Source organism: Mandrillus leucophaeus, unplaced genomic scaffold, assembly GCF_000951045.1.
Source record: "Mandrillus leucophaeus isolate KB7577 unplaced genomic scaffold, Mleu.le_1.0 Scaffold873, whole genome shotgun sequence".
NCBI classification, from domain to species: Eukaryota; Metazoa; Chordata; class Mammalia; order Primates; family Cercopithecidae; genus Mandrillus; species Mandrillus leucophaeus.
In genome coordinates, this window is record NW_012109508.1 from 1069484 (window position 1) to 1094800 (window position 25317).

The following is a 25317-nucleotide window of genomic DNA, read 5'->3' on the forward strand; positions in this document are numbered from 1 at the left end:
TGAGTGCATCTACGAGGGATCGCAAGCCGTTTCTGGATTAAATTGCCAGCTAGCTAGCTAGCTAAGCAGGGGCGGTGAAAAAGACAATCTGCAGCCTAGGGAAGAAAACGCTTTTGCCTTGTTCTTACGTGTTTACGTTATTTTATTTCCCTAGAGCACGGCAGGACTTGGGGCTCAAATGGTACAACGGCTGGGGATCGCCATGGGGCAATAAAAGCGTCCAGAGAGGACGGTAACAGGCAGGAACTCCAAAGGTCAGTCCCTGCAATTTAGGACTCAGCAATTTAGGTTGCAGAAAAAGAAAAGTAACCTAGCGAATTTGCCACTGGCAGTACCGGGAGACCGGGCGGGAAGCGCGCCAGTGCGCAGACTCCGCGGGCTCGCACAGGCGCACAAAAGAGGGGCAGGGGTGGCGCATTTGGGGCGCGGCGCCGGGGCTGGGGGCGGGGCGCCCGGCCTGGGGAGGGCTTCCTGTAGGCTGCTGGGCGGGGGCAAGGGGCTGCTCGGTCTCATTCAGGGCGTACTGAGGAGCGCCATGGCACTGCAGGGAATCTTGGTCGTGGAACTGGCCGGCCTGGCCCCGGGCCCGTTCTGTGCTATGGTCCTGGCGGACTTCGGGGCGCGGGTGGTGCGCGTGGAGCGGCCGGGCTCCCATTACGACGTGAGCCGCTTGGGCCGGGGCAAGCGCTCGCTGGCGCTGGACCTGAAGCAGCCGCGGGGAGCCGCTGTGCTGCGGCGTCTGTGCGCGCGGTCGGACGTGCTGCTGGAGCCCTTCCGCAGCGGTGAGCCCGGGCCCCGCCTGTGCTCTGTGGAAGTTCCCGCGGAGGGGAGGGGGCCTGGCCATTCGATCCAGGCTGCACCCGCCACACCTTTGCCCTGTTGCCGCAAGAACCCTTGTCGGCCCCAGCCTTCTAGATGTTTTTGCCTCCTAGGGTATTGTTAGTGATCATTCATCCCAAACTTGATTGTCCAAAACTTGAGTTCTGAGATACTGCTGTTGCCGGGTTTCTCCTTTGGCCTCTCTGACTCCTTCCCAAGTTCCTCTTTTTTTTTTTTTCCTAAGAAACGCTCTGTATTTGCCTTTCTTAATTAATTGAGGGTCTTGAACCCTGGAAGAATCTAATGAAAGCCATAGGATTCCCCTCCTGGAAAACTGCATATAGGCGGTTATTCGGCTACAGTTTTGGAGTGCTGTACCCTCAAGCCTTCCACGGACCCAGGCTTACGCTCCCTGCCTGAAACGCTGGCGTTCTAAGTCGCAGCATCTGCTCCCTGAAGCCCCGTTACCCATTCCCATCATTTTCACCTTTTTGTAGACTTCCCCTTTCAGAAGCGCAGACACTGGCATACACAGGTCCTGGGCATCGCCGTCAAGGCTGTCCGCCAGGCAGCTTCTACAAATCCCAAACTGAGCCTTTCCTTCTTCCTTCTAAAACAGCATCTCCACCTTCTGTATTATTTATTTCAGTGAATGCCTGAATCCGAAACTTGTACCTCATCATGGACTCCAGTTTTCCTTTCACCACATCCAATTTCAATGACTATCGATACAGTCATTTTGCTCTTTAGCCCACTCGGACTATTTCTCTCCATCCCTGCTGCAACTGCCTTGACATAGGGGACACCAGGCTTATTTAAATGCGTTAACTCATTTAACCCTCATAGCCATATTTGAGGCTTGTAACAATAATGATTTAATAATTAAGATTATGTAATAATTTAAGAATGCTCCATTCAAGATGAAGGAGGCTTGTCCAAGGTCTTGTTATTAGGAGGAAGGTTGGCTGGGACTATGGATATAGCCTCTGGGTGAGGGATTGTGACTGGTGTTTATCTAGGTAGATGACCAGAGATTTTCTGTGATTTATTTTAGCCTTAGGAAGGTAAAGACAGTGAGTTTATTATGTAATTTTGATTACTTTTAATTCCAGGAAACTTCAGGTGCAGGTTACCTGGGGTTTGTGCTATAAACATTATACTTGATAGCTTAAAAACTCTCAGGTCTTATTGTCACTAACCTCTCTTTCTACAGATGGGTGCTAAACTTTTTCGTGAAGGTACTAATGCTAGGAACTTTAGCGCCTGTGGAAACAGATCAGGTGTGAATTCTGCAGGAGGAGCTCATGAGCTGATAGGGAAGATAAGTGTATGGATGTACAAGCAAGTGCAGCTGAGGTGGGATGTGGTAAACACTGATGTGGTATAGAAAGAGAGAAAAGGGATTTACTAAAGGCATGAGACCCTGCTCTGGGGATTGAATAAATAGGCTTGGATAAACCTAGAGGGAAACAGGGAGGTACCGGGAGAAATTACATCCTGGAAAGAAGCCACACATTCCAGAAATGGTGGCTTCAGTCTTTGGGGCCTTAACTGCTGTAAACATGCCATTAGCCCACAGCAAATGTTATTAATATTACTTGCAATAGTGCTATTTAGTTTGTCTCAGAGAAGGGATTATCTCCATCCTCAATTCATGCTCTCTTAAGAAGATTGTTACTTTTCTCCTAAGGTGTGATGGAGAAACTCCAACTCGGCCCAGAGATTCTGCAGCGGGATAATCCAAGGCTTATTTATGCCAGGCTGACTGGATTTGGCCAGTCAGGAAGCTTCTCCCGGTTAGCTGGCCATGATATCAACTATTTGGCTTTGTCAGGTATGTTGAAAAAAAATTTAGTCTATACTTTTATTCCATCAAGATCTACAGGTATGTTGATTAACAATAATTTTTAAAGGTGAAGATTTAAATATTTATCAGAATCAGGAGAGCATGGGTGTTTAAAATGGATTGGTTTGGGTCTTGAAACAATCATTCTCAACCTTCCCTCACTCCACCCCTTAACACATTTGAAGGATAATATATGCCCGCTAGCATCATTTATTTACTACATTTGTTGAGTCAGCTCTCAGACAAGCCCCGGCTAGGAATTAAGAGGCTTACTGGGTACTAGGGATGGTTGCTCTGTAGTTTGAAAGTGTTGACATAGTGCGATTCTGACAGCTACTTCGCCCCACCCCAAAATCTCTACCCACCATTTTGAGAATCATTGCCTGAGTCATTGTTTCAGACTTCTATGAGTGCTAGAAGAAGCCCATGGTTTTCAGGTCCTAGTATCACTTTATTAGTGTTTTTGCCTATGACAACATGTGAGATAGGCCTGATTCCAGAATTCTAAGAACTGTGTGTTGTTGACTACAGGACGTTTCAGACTTTCTGTGAGTACACATTTAAAAGTTGAGGAAAGAAATGGGTAATAGAATTGGCTTTTCACATCTATTTAAAAATTAAATTCCTTTTCTTGTATACAAGTATTTTCTTGCATTTCTTTCTAATAAGAATGAAAGTGCATTTACTGGTTTAAAACCACAAAATAAATAAGCATTTTCTTTTCCAAAAGTGAGTGAGTGAAAACTTAGCAATATTTGAAAATTTTGGTTGGAAGAGGTTTTAGAAAGGAAAACAACAAAACAAGGATCCCGTCTTGAGGGAAAGCCTGTTTATAAGTTTACTGACTACGCTCTTGGAAAAGTGATGTATACTAGCTTTCACTTAGATTATCTACTGGAGAGATTGCTTATTCCTCTAAGATGCTCACATATTTATTTTAAGAAGAGATTAAATTTAAAAGAGACATTCAATTTGTTTTTAATGATGTAGGTGTTCTCTCAAAAATTGGCAGAAATGGTGAGAATCCGTATGCCCCGCTGAATCTCCTGGCTGATTTTGCTGGTGGTGGTCTTATGTGCGTGTTGGGCATCATGATGGCTCTCTTTGAACGCACACGCTCTGGCAAGGGTCAGGTCATTGATGCAAATATGGTAAGTATTAATTGGGGTAGATGCCTGCCACTTGTCCCTAAGTTTAAGATATGGCTGCTTAAAATCTTTTTTTTTTAAGAAGACAAGAGATAAATGACATTTGAAGTTTCAATCCAAGTTACCAAGATATCCTTTTCTTTTTAAAATAGCCTCATGTCCTTTATGTATCTGTTAGAATGTCATATTTTGATCATCTATTCTTGGAGTCAGTTCTGTAAACTTTCTGCGACTCATCTGATTCCTATGTTGTTTTAGGTTAGTGCAAAAGTACTTGCAGGTTTTGCCAAGTATTTGCCAACCTAAATATTTCAGCAATTTTCCTCAAGTATCTCTTGTGCTTAGTATATCATTTTCAAGCAGTCATCATTCAAACAAAGTTCAAGAAGTCTCCCTCAGCAGGTAGAGAAAATTCTTAGGGATGCTGAGGTGAAATGGACCTCCCCGTCTAAACCTTCCTGCTGCGTTTTGCAGGGAATGCTCTGATATCATAGCACTTCTGTTTGTTCACTGTCATCCACTGAGTGCTTGCCTCATGTTCTGTTGAGCACATTCCCTGTGTGATTTCTTCTTCTTCTCAAAACTGCATTTGTAATACATTGTTGTTTTAAAGAGGAGGGAACGGAAGCATAGCCATTTGCTCAAGATCTCACAGTTAGTGGGTAAGAGAGCCCACTCCAGCACCGCCACTGCGTGTTTGCATTTTCACAGACATTTGGAGGTAGGACGGAGAATAGATTTGAGGAGACAAGACTGGAGGTAGAGAGACCAGTTACTGGGTTATTGCTGAAGAGATCAGGGCAAGTACTAAAGCAGTTAATAGTAGAGTTGGTTTGCATTGAAGGGACATTTGAGATGTAAAATTGCTGGGAATTGGTAGTGGACTGACAGGGAGCGAAGAGGGAGAAGTTAAGGCTGGCTCCCAGGTTTCTGGCTTGGATGACCTGCTAGTGTCCTGAAGGAGGACTGCTGGACACAGTGGTCAGAGCATAGAGTGGCAGCTGACTACCTCCATCCTAGCTCTGCCATTTACTAGCTCTGTGATCTTGGGCAAGTTATTTAACCTCTCTGCGCTGTAGTTTCCTTTGTAAAATGGAGATAATAATGACATCCTCCTCATAGCATTGTTAGATGCTATGAGAATTCAATGAGTTCATCCATTGTTCAGTGTGGGAACAGTGCTTGGCGTACAGTGGGCCCTCTGTTAAAGTTTGTCATTGTGATTATTTTTACTAGAAGAAAAGGAACTCAGTTTTGGTCATTTCAATTTTGAAGTGCCTTTGAGATATCCAGGTGGGATACTTGAGGTTAGGGACCGGAAACAGATTTCAGAGTCATTTGGGAGCCATATGAGACTATGTGATCCACTAGGAAAGGGGACAGAACCCTGGCATTTAAGGAATGCATAGGCAGAGAAGAGAAGCAAGGGCTGAGGACAGCTAAGGAGAGAAGCGGAATGGAGTGTTGTCATGGAAACCAAAGAAAGGAATGGTTAGAGGGTCAAATGTTGGTGGATACCTCAAGAGTTTAGAGACTGAGAGTGCCAACTGGATTGGGTCCTTGATGGTCTTCACAAAATCCATTTTCTACTAGAAACCCCTCATGTCCAAAGCTTCAGCCTGCGCTTCCTTCTCTTCATGGTGAATCATGACCCACCCTGTGCTGAATGTGTACCTCTGGGACACTGTCATCAGGGCACATCTCACACTTTCCGGTGTGCCCTGTCTGAAGTGTGTACCAGCGGCAGGGGAGCGTGGTTTATCTTTTGTGGGCCAGCTCTTGGCGTAGTCATGGCCTAGTCGCTGCATGAGATAGCAGCACCGGCTTTATACCAGTACCCACCAATCTCAAGACTGGTACCTTCCACAGGGCTTCTGTGATCCACGCAACTTCCTGAGGGAGATGTGCTACTGTCATTGGCATTGAAGACTTGAAGGCTTGGAGAGGTTAACTGCCTTCCTCTAAAGCAGATGACGGGAAAGGGTCCAAAGCACTGCCTGAGGCAGTTGGACCCTAAAGCCACTGCTTTCAACAACTTCCCCTGCTGCCCCATGGGCATGGTCCCTGGGGTCCAAAAGGAATGAACTAAGAGCAAAAATGGAACCTTGGGAGTGTTAAGGAGAATTTCAGGCTAGATACTTCTCTAGTAATAATTTGAGTAATTTACTGAAGAGATGCAATTGAGTATCATCAAATATAAATAAAAGGTGATTGCTGCTTTCAGCAGAATGTAGCTAATCAGAATTATATAATGATTAGAAGATGGTAAGGTTGGCTGGGCATGGTGGCTCACACCTGTAATCCCAGCACTTTGGGAGGCCGAGGTGGGCGGATCACCTGAGGTCAGGAGTTTGAGACCAGCCTGGCCAACATGGTGAAACCCTATCTCTATTAAAATACAAAAAATTAGCTGGGCTTGGTGGTACGCATCTGTAGTCCCACTACCTGGAAGGCTGAGGCATGAGAATTGCTTGAACGCAGGAGGCAGAGGTTGCAGTGAGCCGAGATCACATCACTGCACTCCAGCCTGGGTAACAGAGCAAGACCCTGTCTCAAAATAAGTAAATAATATAAAGAAGTTAGTAAGGTTTTAGGGTATGTGAAAATGTTGTCATCTTTCTTCTGGGCTCATATTTCCATTAGGGGATAGCAAGTATTTGCTAATTACTTAAGGCTAAAAGAATCAGTAAATCATAGTCATTACTTCATCACTAGGAACCGTTGTGGCACAGGCAATTGTAGAAGCTGATTGGGGGAGGCAGATACCTTCTAATAGGCCGAAAGTTTTCACATTGTTCAGCAGCACAATTCCAGACCTGGGCCTGCCTGTGAAGAGCTGGAGTCTGCCTTATTGTAGTGCTGCTTCCTTGTAAACTGTGGTTAGGATAACTCTGGAATATGGAGTGTGTTTTGCTGTATTTACAGTCAATCTGGGCCCACATGATGAGCACACTGTTGTTAAATTAACTGTAGCATAAAGCTGCCCCCTTACATATTTTAAGTTCCACCTAAAGGTTTCTCTTACATAGTGAGCTGTGACCTAACTGGATGTGTAAACAGACTGTAACCTACTTTTGTAATAAGCACCAAGTCTCAGCCAATCACAGCTGCCGTACTTCAACCCATCACAGGCGGCCAGCTGTTCAAACCGTGTTCAAACAAGACAAAGGCCCAGTTGTAACCAGTCTGGCTGGCTGTTTCTGTACCTCACTTCTGTTTTCTCTACATTGCTTTCCATTTTCTGTCCATAAGCCCTCTCTGGCCACAGGACTACACTAGTCACTCTGAACCTAGTCTGGTTCCACAGACTGCCCAATTCGTGAGTCATTCTTTGCTCAAAGTCTTAAATTAATTTGTCTCAAGTTTTTCTTTTAACAGTATCAAAGGTTGGTGGCAAATTGAGGCTGCAGTTTCCCTGTGTCAGGGGGCTCTCGACTGTGGCCTGCATGGTGTATGAGTAATGGGGCAAGAGAAGCCGTGTGCCAGGGTAGCCACTGCCAGGCCTTAGGATGAGACGAGGAGGGTTCCTGCTGTATTTCTTGGCCTGTACCCGACGCTGATGCTAAGGATTGGACCAGAGCTTGTTTTTGTCCTGAGTGGGCCCAACTGGACCTGTAACTGTTAACACGTCTATTTTTCAGCAATCTCATTAGGACATTCAACATATAAAAGAGATTAAAGGGGTATTTTATTAGCATAAAACATTTTATGTTTACGTACTCAATATTTATATATTATTTTGTCAGACCAGTGAAGCTGTTCTAAACACGAACACTGGAAGTTAGAGTTTATGGGTGATTGTCTCATCACTTTCAGTATTCAGTTTATTACTATATTTCATTTTGACCGGGAGTCTGAGGCAGGAGAATCGCTTGAACCCTGGAGGCGGAGGTTGCAGTGAGCTGAGATTGTGCCACTGCACTCCAACCTGGGCAAAAGAGCGACACTCCATTTAAAAAAAGAAAAAAAAAAAAAAGTACGTTTTAAAAAACTTGCTTAAAATTTCAGATTGCATTTCATTTATGATGAAGCAAAACAAAAACGTTTTCTCTCCAGGTCAGCTCGCTACAGTGTCTAAAAACTTCTCACATTCTTTGGCCTGAACATGAAAGTCAAATAAACAGCATTCAGAACTCTCTGCTGAAACTCTCTCTTGCACTGTATGACAAGCTAGCTCGCTTCCAGTTCATCTGTTATTGCCCTATTGATTTGGCATTAGGCTCTGAGAGAAACAAAGCTTGAGCGGAAAGCAGGCACTTGCTTGTTGAAGGTGCTAACTTGTTGGTTTTGTATGAGTAAGCACAAATTAAGAGGGGAGGAGAACCATGCAGAGCAAAAGTTTTCCTTAATAGTGTTTCAAATACAAGGTAACGTTTATGCAAAATTGGAAGGAAAAGCTGTATTTTAAAGTCTAGCAACAAATGTTAATGAGTTGAGGCTCTGATGAGTCAGAATTTGGTATAGGATACATTTAAATATGTGCTTAAATAACATAAACATAAAATATATTTAAAATAGTGCACATATATATGCATATGTGTATATATATGTGTGTGTATGTGTATAAATGTAGAACTCTAACATCTCTGTAATCCAGCCTCAAATAAAGGCACTGCCGTAGGCCACTTACATGAACTCAGCTATTTGGTGATAATAAGTGTCATAGCCATAAATTCAGTTGTGTATGAAGTTTCAAGTTAAAAGGGAAAATTGGATATATCCAAAGATACATTTTGTGGTTGTTTCACAGCCAGTAACTGAGAAATTGCTAGCAGCTGGAACGAGGTCTCCTCTATTGGTAACTTTTGAGACAAGGATGTTTTGAGGGCCTTCTCCCTTGGATGCTGGAGACATTAGGCTTATAAAAGACATAAAGATCAGAACATGGTCCTCTTCAAATAGACCAGTGCCTCCAGCCTTTGAGTTTGAGCCTTGTGGTAATTGTACTGTATCGTGTAGTTGCTTCAGGACTCAGTGGGAAGGTGGCATTCCCAAACCGGTTTACCTGGACTCAGAAAATGCACATACTCAGAAAATGCATATACCTGCCATCCGTATTGTCAGTTTATTTTATAACTTTCTAGTGATTACGAAATATAACATATATTAAATACTCAAATACAGTTTTCTTGGGATTGGAATCGAGCTAGAACAAGCCAAATTTTACTGTTATGAGATTTACCTTTAAAATGTGCTATGGTTCTTACATCTGTGTGTGTTTATAGGTATGGCGATCAGGAGATGCATTTTAAAAAGCTCTTTTAATTTTTAACTTTTTATCGTAACAGTTTTTAACATTGTAAAAAGTAGAGAGAATAGTACAGTGATCTTCCATGTACCCTCACCTAGCTAAAAATTACCAGCATTTTGCCAAACTTATTAGAAATGGAGAACAAAAGTCATTCCTTCTAAGTCTTACAGTATTTTCAGAACTGAATAGTGCAGCCAATTGCTATTCTAATACAAACTGCTCTAACTCACTTTCTGGAAATACCAGAGAAGTTGTATAATTAAGTAGAATCTTCGTATACTCTAAGATAAGAATTTTTATGCAAATTTTTTTTTAACTTGAATAGGATAAATTGTTCATGCTTTGACACTTGACTTATCTGGATTTGTTTTGTATTCTGTTTTCTCAAAGGTGGAAGGAACAGCATATTTAAGTTCTTTTCTGTGGAAAACTCAGAAATCAAGTCTGTGGGAAGCACCTCGAGGACAGAACATATTGGATGGTGGAGCACCTTTCTATACGACTTACAGGACAGCAGATGGGGAATTCATGGCTGTTGGAGCAATAGAACCCCAGTTCTACGAGCTGCTGATCAAAGGTAAGTAAACTTCATGTGTCTCCCTCAGCTCCCCTTTTGCTGTAGATGTTCTTTGGTTCTATTTTAAAGACTTTTGGAATCTATGATGTCTTTTATTATATAGCCACTTTCAAATTAATCCAGTTTAGCCATCAGTATAATGTGGGGCATTTTCCATGGCTTTTAAATTGACCAGCAGTCTTACTAGTCTATAAAATGGCTGAGGGTTTTAAAAATAATAACCCCTTTTGTAGGATGTTCGGTGCTTTAATTTCACTCCTTGTGTTGGATAATCTTGCCCCTGTGTGCCCAGATCTTACTCTTCCCTAGAAATGATCTGCCCACATTGGTCACTTTCCATTCAATATTCTACCAGCTGTTATTCCTTGGTAGATGTCCCTTATGGCACTTCAATGTCAGAAGTCACCAGAGCATGGAAAGATTTTGGCAAAAGAGATTCTGTTAGAATATGTTACTATATCACTATGCCTTTGCAGATTACCTGTCTTGCAGATTCTTGCCTTCTTGGCAAGTTGCCATCAATTAGCAAGAAAATTTGGGATCTCTTCTTCTCTAATTAAGTAATTGGATGGGAGTCATTTTGTTCCTGAGAAATGTTTGAATTTAAAATTCGCTGTATAAATAATGTAGAATCTAAGAAGTTTCAGAATATACTCTGAAGTGGTGTGAAAGCTGATCACAGTGCATTTACCTTTCTACTACAAGTTTCAGGTTTCATTGTTATGTTTGGTAGCTTTTCAGATGCATATACTAAAAGTTATTTGTATATAGCGGGAATGATTTTTTTTAATTTTTCAAATTTTTGATGTGTTCTCATCTGATGGAATAATTGTGTTTGCAAGCAACTGAAAGCATTTTATGGTTAAACATACTAACTTCACCTATTCAAATATAGTTGGAAAAACTATAGAACAGAATGGTTTATCTAGATCAAAAAGGGTACCTCTCTGTCCAGAAATTAAAAAGCTTGCCTTTCGTCACTGCTCCAAATAAATTGGAAGCTCTGGCTGCTCATGATGCTCTGGCGGAGCTCTGTGGAGCCATGAACACTACCAACTGCAGTCTGACGAAGACAGCAAATGATATTCATTTTCTGAGTTCTGGTCCTTGGCCAGGTCTGGGAGAACTGACCTTGCTGAAAATGCAACAGGAAGCAGTATCGTCCCAGGCGAGGCAAACCCTACTCAGTGTGAAGCGATGACCATCGTTGCAGCCCAAGTCATGGGGTACGGTGTGGCTGTAACTGTTGGAGGTAGCAGTAGCCATATTGAGTTGGATGTTTTCAAGCCAATGATGATTAAAAACTTAGTGTTACACTCAGGCTGCTGGGGGATGCTTCAGTTTCCTTCACAGAAAACTGCATAGAGGGAATCCAGACCAATACAGAAAGGATCAAGAAGCTAATGAAGAAGTCGCTAATGTTGGTGACAGCTCTCAACCCTCATATAGAGTATGACAAAGCAGCAGAGATTGCTAAGACAACACCCCAAAATGGATCGACCATAAAGGAGACTGCCGGTGAACTTGGCTGTCTCACAGCAGAGAAGTTGGATGAATGGGTAAAACCTAAGGACATGCTGGGTCCAAAGTGACTTAAGTAAGTTTTAATGAAAATAAACGTGTAAAATTTTAAAACAGTACTGCACATTTTAAATAATTCAATGTGACAACCTCCCAGGACTCCTCAGGACCTCAGTCCTGGACTTGTTATTATTGCTGTTTGTTTAATGATTTTCTTAAATTAAATCTGTATTCTTTGGCGTGTGCAGCCACCGAAGTCAACTGTGTTAGCTTCAGCTAATGATTGGACAGAAATGTCCTTAAATGCCTTTTTTTTGTTTGCTTGTTTGTTTTAATCTGGGGGACAGGATCTCGCTTTGTTGCCCAGGCTGGAATGCAGTGGTGTGATCATAGCCAACTGCAGCCTTGAACTCCGGGGTGCAAGCGATCCTCCTGCTTCAGTCTCCCAAGTAGCTGGGACTACAGGCACACATGACCACATCTGGCTAATTTTTTATTTTTTGTAGAAACAGAATCTTGCTATTTTGCTCAGGCTGATCTTGAACTCCTGATCTCAAGCAATCCTCCTGACTCAGCCTCCCAAAGTACTGGGATTTCAGGCACGAGCCACTGTGGCCCTTAAATGCCTTGAACCAATAAATCGCCCATCTTTTTCTGAAGCGCTACGTGCCTTAACTTCTTGCTTGTGAAGAGCCTCAAGGTCAGCCAGAGGTGAGAGAGGAGGGCCTTTTCAGATCTCTCCCGGGCATTCACAGTGTCTTGCACGTGGGTGTGTGTGTGGCCTTCTCAGGAGGTGTAAAAAAATTCTCAGGAATATGTTGGAGCTTTTCAAAGCCCCCTATGGATATACCATTCCCCAGTTTTTTTCTTTTAAGTTTTTTGGTCAGCATCTCATTAGCTGCAATAAGTAACACCACCTAAGACAGCTGTGATAAAATAATGCCTTTTTTTTTTTTTAATCAGCATTTTAGGGCTAGAGCAAAGTGAGCTCTGAGTTAGATCACAGAAAGACAAGCCCTGAGAATGGAGCCTTTCAGGGACCTGCCCGACAGGCTAAATAATGACAGTTCTCTGGGGATGGTGTTTTTGGGGGAGCTCCAAACTTATTTTCCTCCTCTCGGGTCTCTTCTCCTGCTGGTTTTCAGAACTGACCAGAGTTGAGGGGAAGTTGCTTTTCAAGGCTACCACAGGGAGAGGGATGAAATTGGCATAAGTTCTAACACCACAAAGCTCACTGGTGTTACTGAGATTCAGCTGTTTTTCTTGAATAAATGCTCCTTGGATTGCTACAAGCTTTTAATTTCCAGAATTATGAAAAAGTTAATTCTGACAGTTGTTGTTAGTGTTCTCATTGCTTTAACACAGGTTTTTGAAGGCTCTCATTCTGCCACTCTGGAAGTTAACTCCCTTCCTTGATGTATCCTGTTATTTTAAAACATATACGGTAGTCCTCTCTTATCTTTAGGGGATGCATTGCAAGACCCCCAGTGGATGCCTGAAACTGCAGATAGTACTAAACCTGATTGCTGTCAGTTGCAAGATGTTTCTATTTATGTCTTCCACCCACAAAATTAATGCATTTTCCATCTGTATTAAGCACTTACCATGTACTATAGCTATAACTTTTCAGTTTGAGTTGTGACAGCAAAACTAGCATGAATTTATTTTTCCTTCTCCCCTTCTTCATAATCTCATGAATATAAGATTCATTCTTAACCATCAATTTTAGCAACCTCAGTTTACAAGTTTTATTCTTCCCCTAAGCTGAGAGCTTTCACCTTTTCACCTAAGGGAAGCACTTTAGACTTCTCTTTGGCATATCCACATTGCCAGCATCACCTTCACCTACAACCTCTGCGGCCCTTAGGAAGTGAAATAAGGGTTACTTGAACACAAGCACTGCAATATTGCAGCAGTCAACCTGATAACCTAGTTGGCTACTAAGTGACTAATGGATTGGTAGCCCCACAGTGTGGATAGGATGGACGTGATTCATGTCCAGGGCAGGATAGAGCAGAACGCTGCGAGGTTTCATCATGCATCATGCTATTCAGAACAGCATGCAGTTTAAATTTATGAATTGTTTATTTCTGGAATTTTTCATTCAATATTTTCAGACCACGGTTGACTGTGGGTAACTGAAACCACAGAAAGCCAAACCTCAGATGAAGAAGGACTGCTGTATGTGTGGAGCAGACTTGTTTTTCACATCCACACTTCACCTCAATGAATAAGCCTTTCTGGAAACACTGAAAATGAAACAAGACAACATTTTTCTAGCAAGGTCATCGTGCCAACGCCTTAACTCCTGATCACCTTCTCCTGGGTGTTCTTCTGCTGAGTTTAAACTTTGTAACTCCCCTGATATTTTTACAGCCCCCTCTTTTTGCATCCATAGCCTTTTATGGTATCCTTAAACCTCATCTCCCTTCAAAGTTTACGTAGGATCCTTAGCTGACAGATGGCTTGTGCTCTAGGAGATAGCATGTTAAATCACCTTGCACTTTATCTACCTAGTCCATGCCAAAATGCCTCAGCATTATCTCTCTTTTATAAGATTTATTTACAAAAATACTACTTTTACTAATCACATATGCATTTCTTCTCTCTCAAGTCCTACTGGACAAACCCCCACATCTGTAATAATTTTTTGAGGGCCGGGTGCGATGGCTATGCCTGTAATTCCAGCACTTTTGGAGGCTGAGGCAGGTGGATCACTTGAGGTCAGGAGTTCAAGATCAGCCTGGGCAACATGGTGAAACCCCGTCTTTACTAGAAATACAAAAATTAGCCAGGTATGGTGGCACATGTCTGTAATCCCAGCTGCTCGGGAGGCTGAGGCACGAGAATCACTTGAACCTGGGAGGCGGAGGTTGCAGTGCACTGAGGTTGCATCACTGCCCTCCAGCCTGGGTGACAGAGCGAGACTATGTGTCAGAACAACAACAATAATAATAATAATTTTTGAGGTAGTACTAATTACATACCTAATTTACTTCCCTTTGTGTTTTAGATCTTTGAGACCATACTTTAATTTATATCTTCAGTTTCTGAACATAAGTATGCAAAGTCTTTTTAAAGTACATACTCTGCTGCATCCCTGCTATTTTCTAGGACAAAAAAATCTGAAAACACTGAGAATTTTATGACATTTTGAGATAGCAAGGTTCTTATAGTACAATCAGGTAAGCAATAGATAATTTTCAAAAGCTGTTTTATCAGGAGATAGTTTTCAAAAGCTGGGTGATCTCTGTCACCCAGGCTGGAGTGCAGTGGCATGATCTTGGCTCACTGCAACCTTTGCCTCCTGGGTTCAAGTGATTCTCCCACCTCAGCCTCCTGAGTAGCTGGAATTACAGGTGCCCATCACCATGCCCGGCTAATTTTTGTATTTTTAGTAGAGATGGAGTTTCACCATGTTGACCAGGCTGGTCTTGAACTCCTGACCTCAAGTGATCTGCTCCCCCTTAGCTTCCCATGGGGCTGGGATTAGAGGTGTGAGCCACCACTCCTGGCCTTCAAATTATTATTTCTAAAAAATACAAAATAACAATTGTTGGCAAGGGTATGAGGAAACGAAACACTTGTGTACTACCAATGAGAATGTAAAGTGGTGTAGCCACTGTCAAAAACAGCATGGCATTTCCTCAGAAAATTATACATAGAATTGTATGATCTAGCAATTCCACTTCTAAGTATATAACCAAAAGAATTGGAGGCAGTGACTCAAACAGATATTTGTATATCTGTGTTCATAGTGACATTATTCACAATAGTCAAGAGGTAGAAGCAACTCAAGTGTCCATCAACAGATGAATGGGTGAATAAAATGTGGTACAGACATAAAATGGAATGTGTTTCAGCCTGAAAAAAAACAAGAAAATTTCAACACGTTACAACAGAGATGAATCTTGAAGACATTATGCTGAGTGAAATAAGTCAGTCACCAAAGGGCAAATACTATATGATTCCACTATGTGAACTATCTAAAGTGGTCAAATTCATAGAGACAGAAAGTAGAATGAATGGTGGTTGCCAGGGGCTGTGGGAAGGTAGGAGCGGGAGTTAATGTTTAATAGGTTCAAAGTTTCTGTTTGAAAAGATGAAAAAGTTCAGGAGTTGTGTGGTACAGATGGACGGTGGTGATAGCTGTAAAGCAGTATGAGTGTACTTAATGCCCTAGTACTGTGCACCAAAAAATGGCTGAAATGGTAAACTCTATGTATATTTTACCACAATTTTCAAAAATGAAATAAAAATTTAAAATTATATGTTTGCTAGGAAAAAAATAAGCAATACAGATTTTAAAAAGTAAGAAGGGAAAATTTTCCTTTGTTCTTCCACTTTGGGAAAATTTGGGATGTGGCCTTCAAGAATTTTTATTGTACATATACACATGCACAATTATTCTATTCTATTTTATTTTTTGAGACAGGCTCTTACACTGTTGCCTAGGCTTGAGTGCAGTGGCACAAACATGGCTCACTGCAGTCTTGACCTCCTTGGCTTAAGCAATCCTCCTGCTTCAGCCTCCCGTGTAGCTACGACCACAGGCCTGTGCCACCATGCCTGGCTAACTTTTTGATTTTTTTGTAGAGATACGGTCTTACTGTGTTGCCCAGGTTAGTCTTGAACTCCTGGGCTCAAGTGATCTTGCTGCCTCAGCCTTCCAAAGTGCTGGGATTACAGGCATGAGCCACAACACCCAGCAATTATTTTCTGTTTTACAATTTATAATTTTTATATATATAATTATATAAATTTATAATTTATAGCTTTTTATACAACAATATAGCAAAGACATTCTTTCATGTCAGTACAAAAGATCTTTACCCTCACCCATTTTATGTAGCAGCCATATCATATTTTTTACCTGCCTGTACTAAAATTTATATAACCAATTCCCTATGCAAGTTCATTTACATTTTTTCAAATTTTTCATTATAAAAATAATGTTTATGGCTGGATGCAGTGGCTCACGCCTGTAATCCCAACACTTCGGGAGGCCGAGGCAGGTGGATCACGAGGTCAGGAGTTTGAGACCAGCTCAGCAAACATAGTGAAACCCCATCTCTACTAAAAAATACAAAAAAATTAGCCAGGCATGGTGACAGGCACCTGTAATCCCAGCTACTCAGGAGGCTGAGGCAGGAGAATCGCTTGAACCCGGGAGGCAGAGGTTGCAGTGAGCCGAGATCGTGCCATTGCAGTCCAGCCTGGGCAATAGTGGGAGACTCTGTCTTAAATAAATAAATAATAGGGAGGCTGAGGTGGGAGAATGACAGGAACGCGGGAGGCGGAGCTTCGAGTAAGCCGAGATCGCGCCACTGCACTCCAGCCTGGGTGACAGAGTGAGACTCCGTCTCAAAAATAATAATAATAAAATAATGTTTACAATTGCCATCCTGGACATATATCATTGAATACTTACAGCATGAATTTTGACTGCTTACTATATACTTAATATTATAAAGCAGTAAAGTTTATGGCATGTACTTAAAAGAATAAGCATTTTTTGTAGTCGTGTGTCGGGGGCGGGGGGTAGTTTTTTTGAAATCAAAACATGCTTTCCCAAGTTTTAAATGGTATCTGAATCCCCAGGCTAGTTCCTGAAAATCTATTTGACTTAAAATACCAGAAATTTCATAGTGATTTTACCATAACAACTAGCCACAATCTATAACTGTATTTATACAATTATGGATTCTGCGACTTGGGACTGGATTCCAAGTTCCATATTGGAGTGTCAGGAGCACAGCAAACAGCTCACCTTAAACCACTGGTGTTCAATCCTGTGGCCTTGGTCAGGGTCATGGGCAGGATGGGAGATGGTGGGCTGCGAAGCCATGGTAGACAATGGGAGAATTGGGGTGTTAGAGGTAGGGTAGTATCTGGGGACTTTTGATTTCTAGTATTTTTCTAGCATACAAACTATGACCTGTGTAGTCTCAACTATAAAGTTAAAGAGAGAACATATTGGCTGCAGCTTTACTCAGTGTTATGATTCTGATCACAGCCTGATAAAAAGCAACTGTTTTAAAAGCATGTGAAGATCACTACTTTTTGCTCGTTGCTCATTTTATGTGCCTTTCGCTCACAGAGTTCAGGGCAATCAAGAAAGAACATCAAGTGAAAGATATCCTGTAGATTATAGTGATAACCTGAAACTATGGCCTCCTATCCATCCTGGTATTTGAATGGGACTGGTGGTTACAGAAGAAAATGTACTTATATATTCCACAGGAGACTGCTTACAAAAATCTGGAACTGTGTTAGTTCTTCTTATTTCCTCATAGTCCTCAAAACCTTAAGAAGAGGCTTCAGTATTTATGTCTTCTTACCTCTATAGGGACTTTACCATCTTCAGAGCAACTTAACATTAGCCTTGATTGTCAACATGCTAGAGAAGGAAGGTATTCTATAAGTGAGGATTATTCAATTAACTTGGCTAAACTTATACACAGTGTTATGCATAAAGAAAGGGCCTTTCGTTATCATTTGACACTTAGCCATGCACTTTTAAAAACCTGCTTATAGAAGAAAAGGGACATTTGCACCAACTATTGTAAAGTGGCCCTGCTCTTTGGGTATAATTTAATCAGCACTGGAGTTTGGGCATGTCTGCAGCGGTAGGCCCACATAGTCAGTAAAGGAAACACAGATGGGGTCAAGAGCTAGAGAGGCCACTTTTCCTGTTAAATCCCCAGGTAGCTGCTGTCATGACCTCTGCACTGTGGTCTTGATGGGCCCTTCAAGTTCCTTTCATGCCGGAGAGGAGTCTGCATGCCCCACTGTTGACTGGCTGGCTAATAAGTTTCTGTTTTGTTTGTTATAGGAACAATTTGCATGAGTCTTTGGTTACCTTACAAGTCCTTTATCCTAGTACAAAGCCCTTTGGGGCTCTTTTATTTTAAAAATGTATGTATATATGTATATATGTATGTATGTATGGATGGATGGATGGATGGATGGATGGATTGGTGGATGGATGATGGATGATGGGGGTCTTGCTGTGTTGCCCAGGCCAGGCCTTGAACTCCTGGGCTCAAGCAATCCTCCAGCCTCAGCCTCTTGAGTAGCTTTCACTATACTCATGCCATCACTCCTGGCCATTCTAGCTCTTTTATTTTAACAAAATAAAGATAAATGAATGTATTTATAAAATTGCAATCCTGAATTAAATAATTTGTCTTCAGGCTTCTTCCTTGGAAACTGAGATGGTCATGTATAAAATTGTTCATATTTTTTTATAAGGTTTGAATACATTATAGAGAATAGGGAGTTATTTTAACTCAGTGTGAGTGGCTAATAACATCCTGGGGAAATTTTTTTTCAAAATCTACTCAGAGGTAGGAAATCAATTTCTGGAAACCAGACCATTGAGAACAGACCACTTTTGATGAAATATGAATAATAAAATCTTGGTGGTGACAAGTCTGACTACCTCTGCCCTCTCCAGCCTTTGACTCCAACCTTAAACTGACTTTACATTTTTTTCTCTTGACTCATTTGAGAAGCCCTTATAGAACATTTTATTTTGCATAGTACAGTGGGCTCAGCATTCATTTTTATTGATTATAATAGCTCTGTTCAAAGCATGATAATTTAAGAAATTGTATTTTTCCTCAGGACTTGGACTAAAGTCTGATGAACTTCCCAATCAGATGAGCATGGATGATTGGCCAGAAATGAAGAAGAAGTTTGCAGCTGTATTTGCAAAGAAGACAAAGGCAGAGTGGTGTCAAATCTTTGATGGCACAGATGCCTGTGTGACTCCGGTTCTGACGTTAGAGGAGGTTGTTCATCATGATCACAGCAAGGAACGGGGCTCGTTTATCACCAATGAGGAGCAGAGCATGAGCCCCCGCCCTGCACCTCTGCTGTCAAACACCCCGGCCATCCCTTCTTTCAAAAGGGATCCTTTTGTAGGAGAACACACTGAGGAGATACTTGACGAATTTGGATTCAGCCGCGAAGAGATTGATCAGCTTAAGTCAGATAAAATCATTGAAAGTAATAAGGTAAAAGCTAGCCTCTAACTTCCAGGCCCACAGCTCAAGTGAATTTGAATACTGCATTTAAAGTGTAGAGTAACACATAACATTGTATGCATGGAAACATGGAGGAACAGTATTGCAGTGTCCTACCACTCTAATCAAGAAAAGAATTACAGACTCTGATTCTACAGTGATGATTGAATTCTAAAAATGGTTATCATTAGGGCTTTTGATTTATAAATACTTTGGGTACTTATACTAAACTGTGGTAGTTATTCTGTCTTCCAATTTGCTTGATATAATCTGTTGATATTAAGATTCTTGACTTATATTTTGAATGAGTTAATATATCATAATTTATGAAATAAAGCTTTCTTTTTCCCTAAAGTGTACTTGTCCTTTTAAGTTTGTACAACGCTAAGAAAACCCTTTAAATACCATTTAAATAGGATTTTGTAACGCTTCTAAGAAAACCCTTTAAATACCATTTAAATAGCATTTTGTGAATCTTTGAAATATTTTTGGCTCTATTGTTTACCAAAATGAACGTCCTTAAATAGAGAAGTCTGACCATTTTAATTTGACAGGAAATCATTCAGTCAGTGTCTTTGAATGGGAATGTTGGCAGATGATCTCCGGGTTTCTGGCAGATAATTCCCACCCCTCTGTCTAACCCTCTCTGCTGAGAGCCGGCCTTCTCTGTGCAGCTGCCTGTTAGCCTCACTGACATGCCTCTTTTTCTCAGATTGTGCCATCATCTGCGTCCTGCCAGGCAAGTCTTTCTCTCTCACCAGTCTCCTGCTTCCATTCCCACCATGCCTATCTCTGCCCTCATAGGTCCTCAGCTTATCCTTACTTCATTGAGGCCACTGCCCAATTGCCCCCCTGCAGAGAGTCCTTTCCTAGCCTCTGTCTAAAATAGCAGCCACCTAATCACTTGCTATCCCCTCTCCCTATGCTGTTTTTCTTTGTACCATATATCACTACTGACATATATGCTTATTAACCCCAGTCTCGCCTCCCACCCCCGCCAGCCCACCAACACACACTAGAATGGGAGCTTTATGAGGGATTTTGTATGTTTCGTTCATTGTAAAATCCCTAGTTCCTAGAATAGTGCCAAGTGCATAGCAGAAACTTAGTAAATATGTATTAAATGAATACATCTCAAGAGTGAAGTGCTGTCAATTCTACTTTAACAGCACTTGAATCCATTCCCTCTGCCTATCCCCCATTGCACTTTTCATTCAGGCCCCTCTTATCTCTTCCCAAGACTCCAGTTCAGTTGCCCTATCAGCCTTGACCTCTAGTATCATTGCCTTACTATTATTATCATGTTACTCCACTGGGTATGTTTTTGATACCACACTGAATTTTCAGTCCTGCAAAAATCTTGTGGTGGTCTTTTTTCCTACAGAGTAGAATATAAACTCATTTACGTAGCATATCAAACCTTTACTTACAATAAGACTTCTATCTAGCTGTCCAGGCCCATCCCTGTCCTCCTGTTCCGCAGGACTTACATTGGACTACCTGAAATTCCTAACTATGCTATGGTCTCTCTTGTTTCCATTCCTTTCTATATACTGCACCATTATTTTCCAGGACTATCAAGACCCCTTTGCTCCAGTCTGTTGATCTAGCAAACTCAGACTGGGCTGGAACACAGCCTTCTTTGTGAAACTTCCTGTGCTACTCAACCCTAGGGTAGTTTTGTACAGTGATTATGAGTTGCGGAGTCAGAAGGGCCTTGGGTTGAAATCTCACTGTATCATTGTGATGTCTAAGACAATGCCTGTGAAGTGCCTAAGCATCCTAGGTGCTCAGTGTTAGCTTGTATTGTTAAGGCCCTTTCTATGTTTCCATCTCACTTCATACACATCTGCAAGGATAGTAATTGCCTTTACTATATTTTACAAAATTATTCACTAGGCCATATGTTCCGAGATTAATGGCTCTAGCAGGCAAAATAATGACTTGGAGATACTGTTAAAACAGATTCCTGAGCCCCTTTCCAGAGATTCTACAGCAATGGGTCTAGGGTAAGCACCGTGAATGTGCATTTCCACCAAGCTTCCAGGTGATTGTGATTCTGGTTCAATGACTGCACTTTGAGTAGCACTATCCTAATGGATATGAACCAAATCTTTTTACCTTGGTTACTTTTATAATAGGTGCTCAAAAAAATAGCTGTTCAATCGACCAGTGAGGGAAAGGATAAAAGCAAGTTGGCAAAAAATCTGTAAATAAACAGGCTAGCTTAGAGCATTGATTTCTGTAATTAGTTGACTTTACACAAAATGTTCAAATGAAAAATTGGTTTTTGTACGTTGTGAACTTTTAAAGGGTGAATATATAAAAGCAAGGTTAGTAGCTTTTGTTAGTGACCCTTACTTTCCTTTTTCTGAAGAGTCTAAGACCCTGTGCAAAAAAATGTTACACCTCTATTTTTCAGTTAACTTTTGACAAGCTGTAGATTTAGAAATAAGTAAAGGGGACAGGTAAGGAGAAAATAGGAAGTTTTAAGGAGAGTGGAAGAGAAGCAGGCAATTGAAGGTGGCAAATTCTAGTGAAAGAAGAATGATACATTCTTGAAGACATTGATACACATTTATTTACATTCTTGATTCTACAGTGTAGGAAATGGTGAAATGCCACAAACTGTATGGTGATAAATAAAAGTCACATGAAACAGGATGATAGGCTGCATCCAGGCCTTTAGTCTTGGTGTTCATGATCTCCCTCTAAGCACATTCGAACTTTAGCAACAATTGCATCACACTATGTAATTTGCAAAATAATTTCACCTATATTGAATCAGAATGCCTTCAACTGCAAAAAACAATATCCAAAATGATGAGGAAATGTGTTGGCTCACTACCTAGAGTCCAGAGGGACGGTCAGTTTTAGGGTTGCCTGTGTCCAGTCACTCGGGCCTGTTTCCCTGCGGTTCTCTGGGCTGTCAGCTTTCCATTCTCCATGTGTTTGATTTCTCCTCAGGCTGGTAGCAAGTTGTGGATCTTATACCCACACACAGCAATATCCAGAAATAAAGATCTCGGGAGCCCCCAGCGAGTCGTCTTGTGTCTCCTTGGACTGAGTTAAGTTGCAAGCCTTTCTTATACCAATCTTTGAAAAAGAAGATAAGCTAACAATGAGCACCTGGTTTTATGTCTTTACATAAAACCAGCCTGCTCCCGGAGCTTCCCTGGATTCAACTTCCTAAAGGCATGTGATGAAGGGGAAGATTCCACAATCTAATCCAGGTGCCATCAGAGTAGAGGGAGTAGAGAATGGATGTTGCGTAGGCCATCAATAAGGTCCATTATGCGCAGTATGTCAACTGTCGTCAGCAATCAATTGTAGGGGGAAGGTGGGGCAGGTTTCTTCATTTTACAGATGAGAAAAACCAGAGACTCAGAAGGGTTTCTTAGTTCATGTTTCTCTTAGCGCCTCGGTAATTTTTTCACGGTGGCTTAGGCCAAATTAAATATCTAACCATTCAATTTATAAATAATTAGGTCCCAACAAATTAAATATTTATGTCCTACCAACTTATTAGCTGTTTAAAAACATAATACACATAAAAGAAAATATATTTTTCATTTCTGTTTCATTGTTAATCACAACTACTTACTAAGGAGATGTATGCACCTATTGGACAGTGTACAGCTTCTCACCCGGAATGAGATTGGACACTGCTGCCCTCACTTTCTGCTCCATGTTAATGTCCATATAATACTTGCTTTTCTATCAGACTGACTGGGAAACCCAGTCTCACAAAAATATGAAATTATCAGAAGGATTATAGGGCAATCTTATGTTGAAGGCATGAACTACCTCATTAATAGTTCGTGTGATGTCTGACAGATGTTGAGTTTCATTGTGTTTATGTGTTCAAATTTTTAAATATTCTGAGATACTCTTTTGAGGTCACTCTAATGCCCTGGGTGCCTTGGCACAGTTTTAGAAATACCAGTTGAAATTATTTGCTCAGGAATATGCAACTAGGAAGAGGCAGAATCAGAGTTTAAGCTTTCATATTCTGGTCTTCAATCTTGTTCGTCAACCATTTTTAGGAACTTTCCCATAAGGTTATGTTTTCCAGCCCAGGCATTGAGGATCACTTGAGGTCAAGAGTTCAAGACCAGCCTGGGGAATATAGCTGGACCTCCATTTCTACAAAATAAAAATAAAAAAATTATCCAGGTATGGAGCTGTGTGCCTGTAGTCCTAGCTACTTAAGGGTGGGGCAGGAGGATCACTTGAGCCCAGGAGTTTGAGGCCACAGTGAATTAGGATTGCGCCACTGCACTCTAGCCCAGGCAACAGAACAAGACCCTGTCTCTAAATAAATAAATAAATAAATAATAAAAAGATGACTTTCCCTACAACTCAGACTTTTCATTTGAACTCAGGGTCCAGCAAGGAAAATATAACCCACTTGAAGTCTTTAAAACAGAAGAAATTTAATATAAAGAATTCCACTGGTGATTAAAGAGCAGAGAAGCCCAGGAGATGGCGAGGCAACCCTGATATGAACAAAACTAGGAAGCCAGGACCACTCCTATGAATGCAGGGGTCATGGGAAAGCTGGTGTTACCTGGACCCAGACGCCAAAGTTGCTGCACCCACCTTGGAGACACAGACACTGCCAGTAATACCTCAGGGAGAAGAAAGAAATCTAGGGAAATATCCTGGCTTCTTTCCTGCTCTCTCTCCCCTAGTCTTCCTACCAGTGCCTCCTATTAGCCAAATCTACCTGGAAGCCAGAAAACAAGAGAACCCTGGAAATGTAGCCCCATAAGATAAAGAGCACCAAAGGAAATAGATCTGAGCAGACAGGCAGCACAAAATGTAGTGTGTATGTTTTATTCACTCAGTAATTCCTTTAGAAAATATTTATTGAGGATCTACTAGGTGCCAGGTATCATGATACTTCCTGGGGATGACATAATGAACAAAACAGACCTGTTCTCTGCTCTTGAGGAAATCAAAGACAAACACAGGATATGGAATAAACTCAGAATTATCTTACTGTAGAATGTATTAAGTACAATGAGGAGAAATATCAGGTCGATCTGACAGCTAATGATTTGAAGAAGGGTGTGACCTACCACCATTTTAAATCTAGTTATTTCACTCCTGAGCTATGTGTGTAGAAAACTTGTAGTCAGAAAAAAATAGAATGTCTGTATTTATAAAAAGAAGTTTATAAAAAGATATCAATTTATTTACATTTTGACATAACCTCTATGTAATAAGGCTTTATTATCTCACAGCCATGTGTGTGATCATGTGTAATAGCGTGTGTGTGTGAGAGAAGCCATGTGTGTAATCATGTGTAATAACGTGTGTGAGAGAAGCCATGTGTAATCATGTAAAATAACATGTCTGTGAGAGAAGCCATGTGTGATGTGTAATTGTGTGTTCGTGAGAGAAACCATGTTTGTGATCATGTAAAAAAAGTGTGTGTGAGAAGCCTTGTGTGATGTGTAATAACACGGGTGTGAGAGAGAGAAGCTATGTGTTTGATCATGTGTAATAGCATGAGTGTGAGAGAGAAGCCGTGTGTGATAATGTGTAATAGCATGTGTGTGTGACAGAAGCCATGTGTCCGATCATGTGTAATAATGTGTGAGAGAAGTTCCATGTGTGATCATGTGTAATAGTGAGAGAAGCCATGTGTGTGATCATGTATAATAACGTGTGTACAAGAGCGAGAAGCCATGTTTGAGCATGTGTAATGACGTGTGTGTGAGAAAAGTCATGTGTGTGATCATGTGTAATAGCATGTGTTTGTGAGAGAAGCCATGTGTGATCATGTGTAATAGCATGTGTGTGAGAGAGAAGTCATGTGTTTGATCATGTGTAATAATGTGTGAGAGAAGCCACGTGATCATGTGTAATAGCATGTGTGTGAGAGAAGCCATGTGTGTGATAATGTGTAATAATGTGTGTGTGAGAGAAGCCACGTGTGTGATCATGTGTGATAGCTTGTGTGTGTGAGAAGCCATGTGTGATCGTGTAATAGTATGTGTGTGAGAAGCCGTGTGTGATCATGTGTAATAACGGGTGTGAGAGAGAGGTCATGTGTGATCATGTGTAATAGCATATGTGTGAAAGAAGTCATGTGTGTGATCATGTGTAATAGCATG

General features: G+C 41.3%; 1 protein-coding gene across 2 annotated transcripts; it reads left to right on the top strand.

Moving 5' to 3' along the window:
* The first annotated feature begins 393 nt into the window (after window positions 1-393).
* AMACR (alpha-methylacyl-CoA racemase) lies at window positions 394-23550 on the top strand. 2 transcript variants are annotated; one of them, XM_011969120.1, is made up of 6 exons: window positions 394-782; window positions 2510-2653; window positions 3656-3816; window positions 9455-9641; window positions 18792-19183; window positions 22160-23550. In XM_011969120.1, the coding sequence occupies exons 1-6, from the start codon at window positions 536-538 to the stop codon at window positions 22262-22264; spliced, it is 1236 nt and encodes a 411-aa protein (XP_011824510.1). In that variant the 5' UTR covers window positions 394-535; the 3' UTR covers window positions 22265-23550. The 2 variants fall into 2 exon arrangements, with proteins under 2 accessions (XP_011824510.1, XP_011824511.1); XM_011969121.1 differs by lacking the exons at window positions 3656-3816; window positions 22160-23550 and having other exon boundaries at window positions 418-782; window positions 18792-19422.
* Window positions 23551-25317: the final 1767 nt, after the last annotated feature.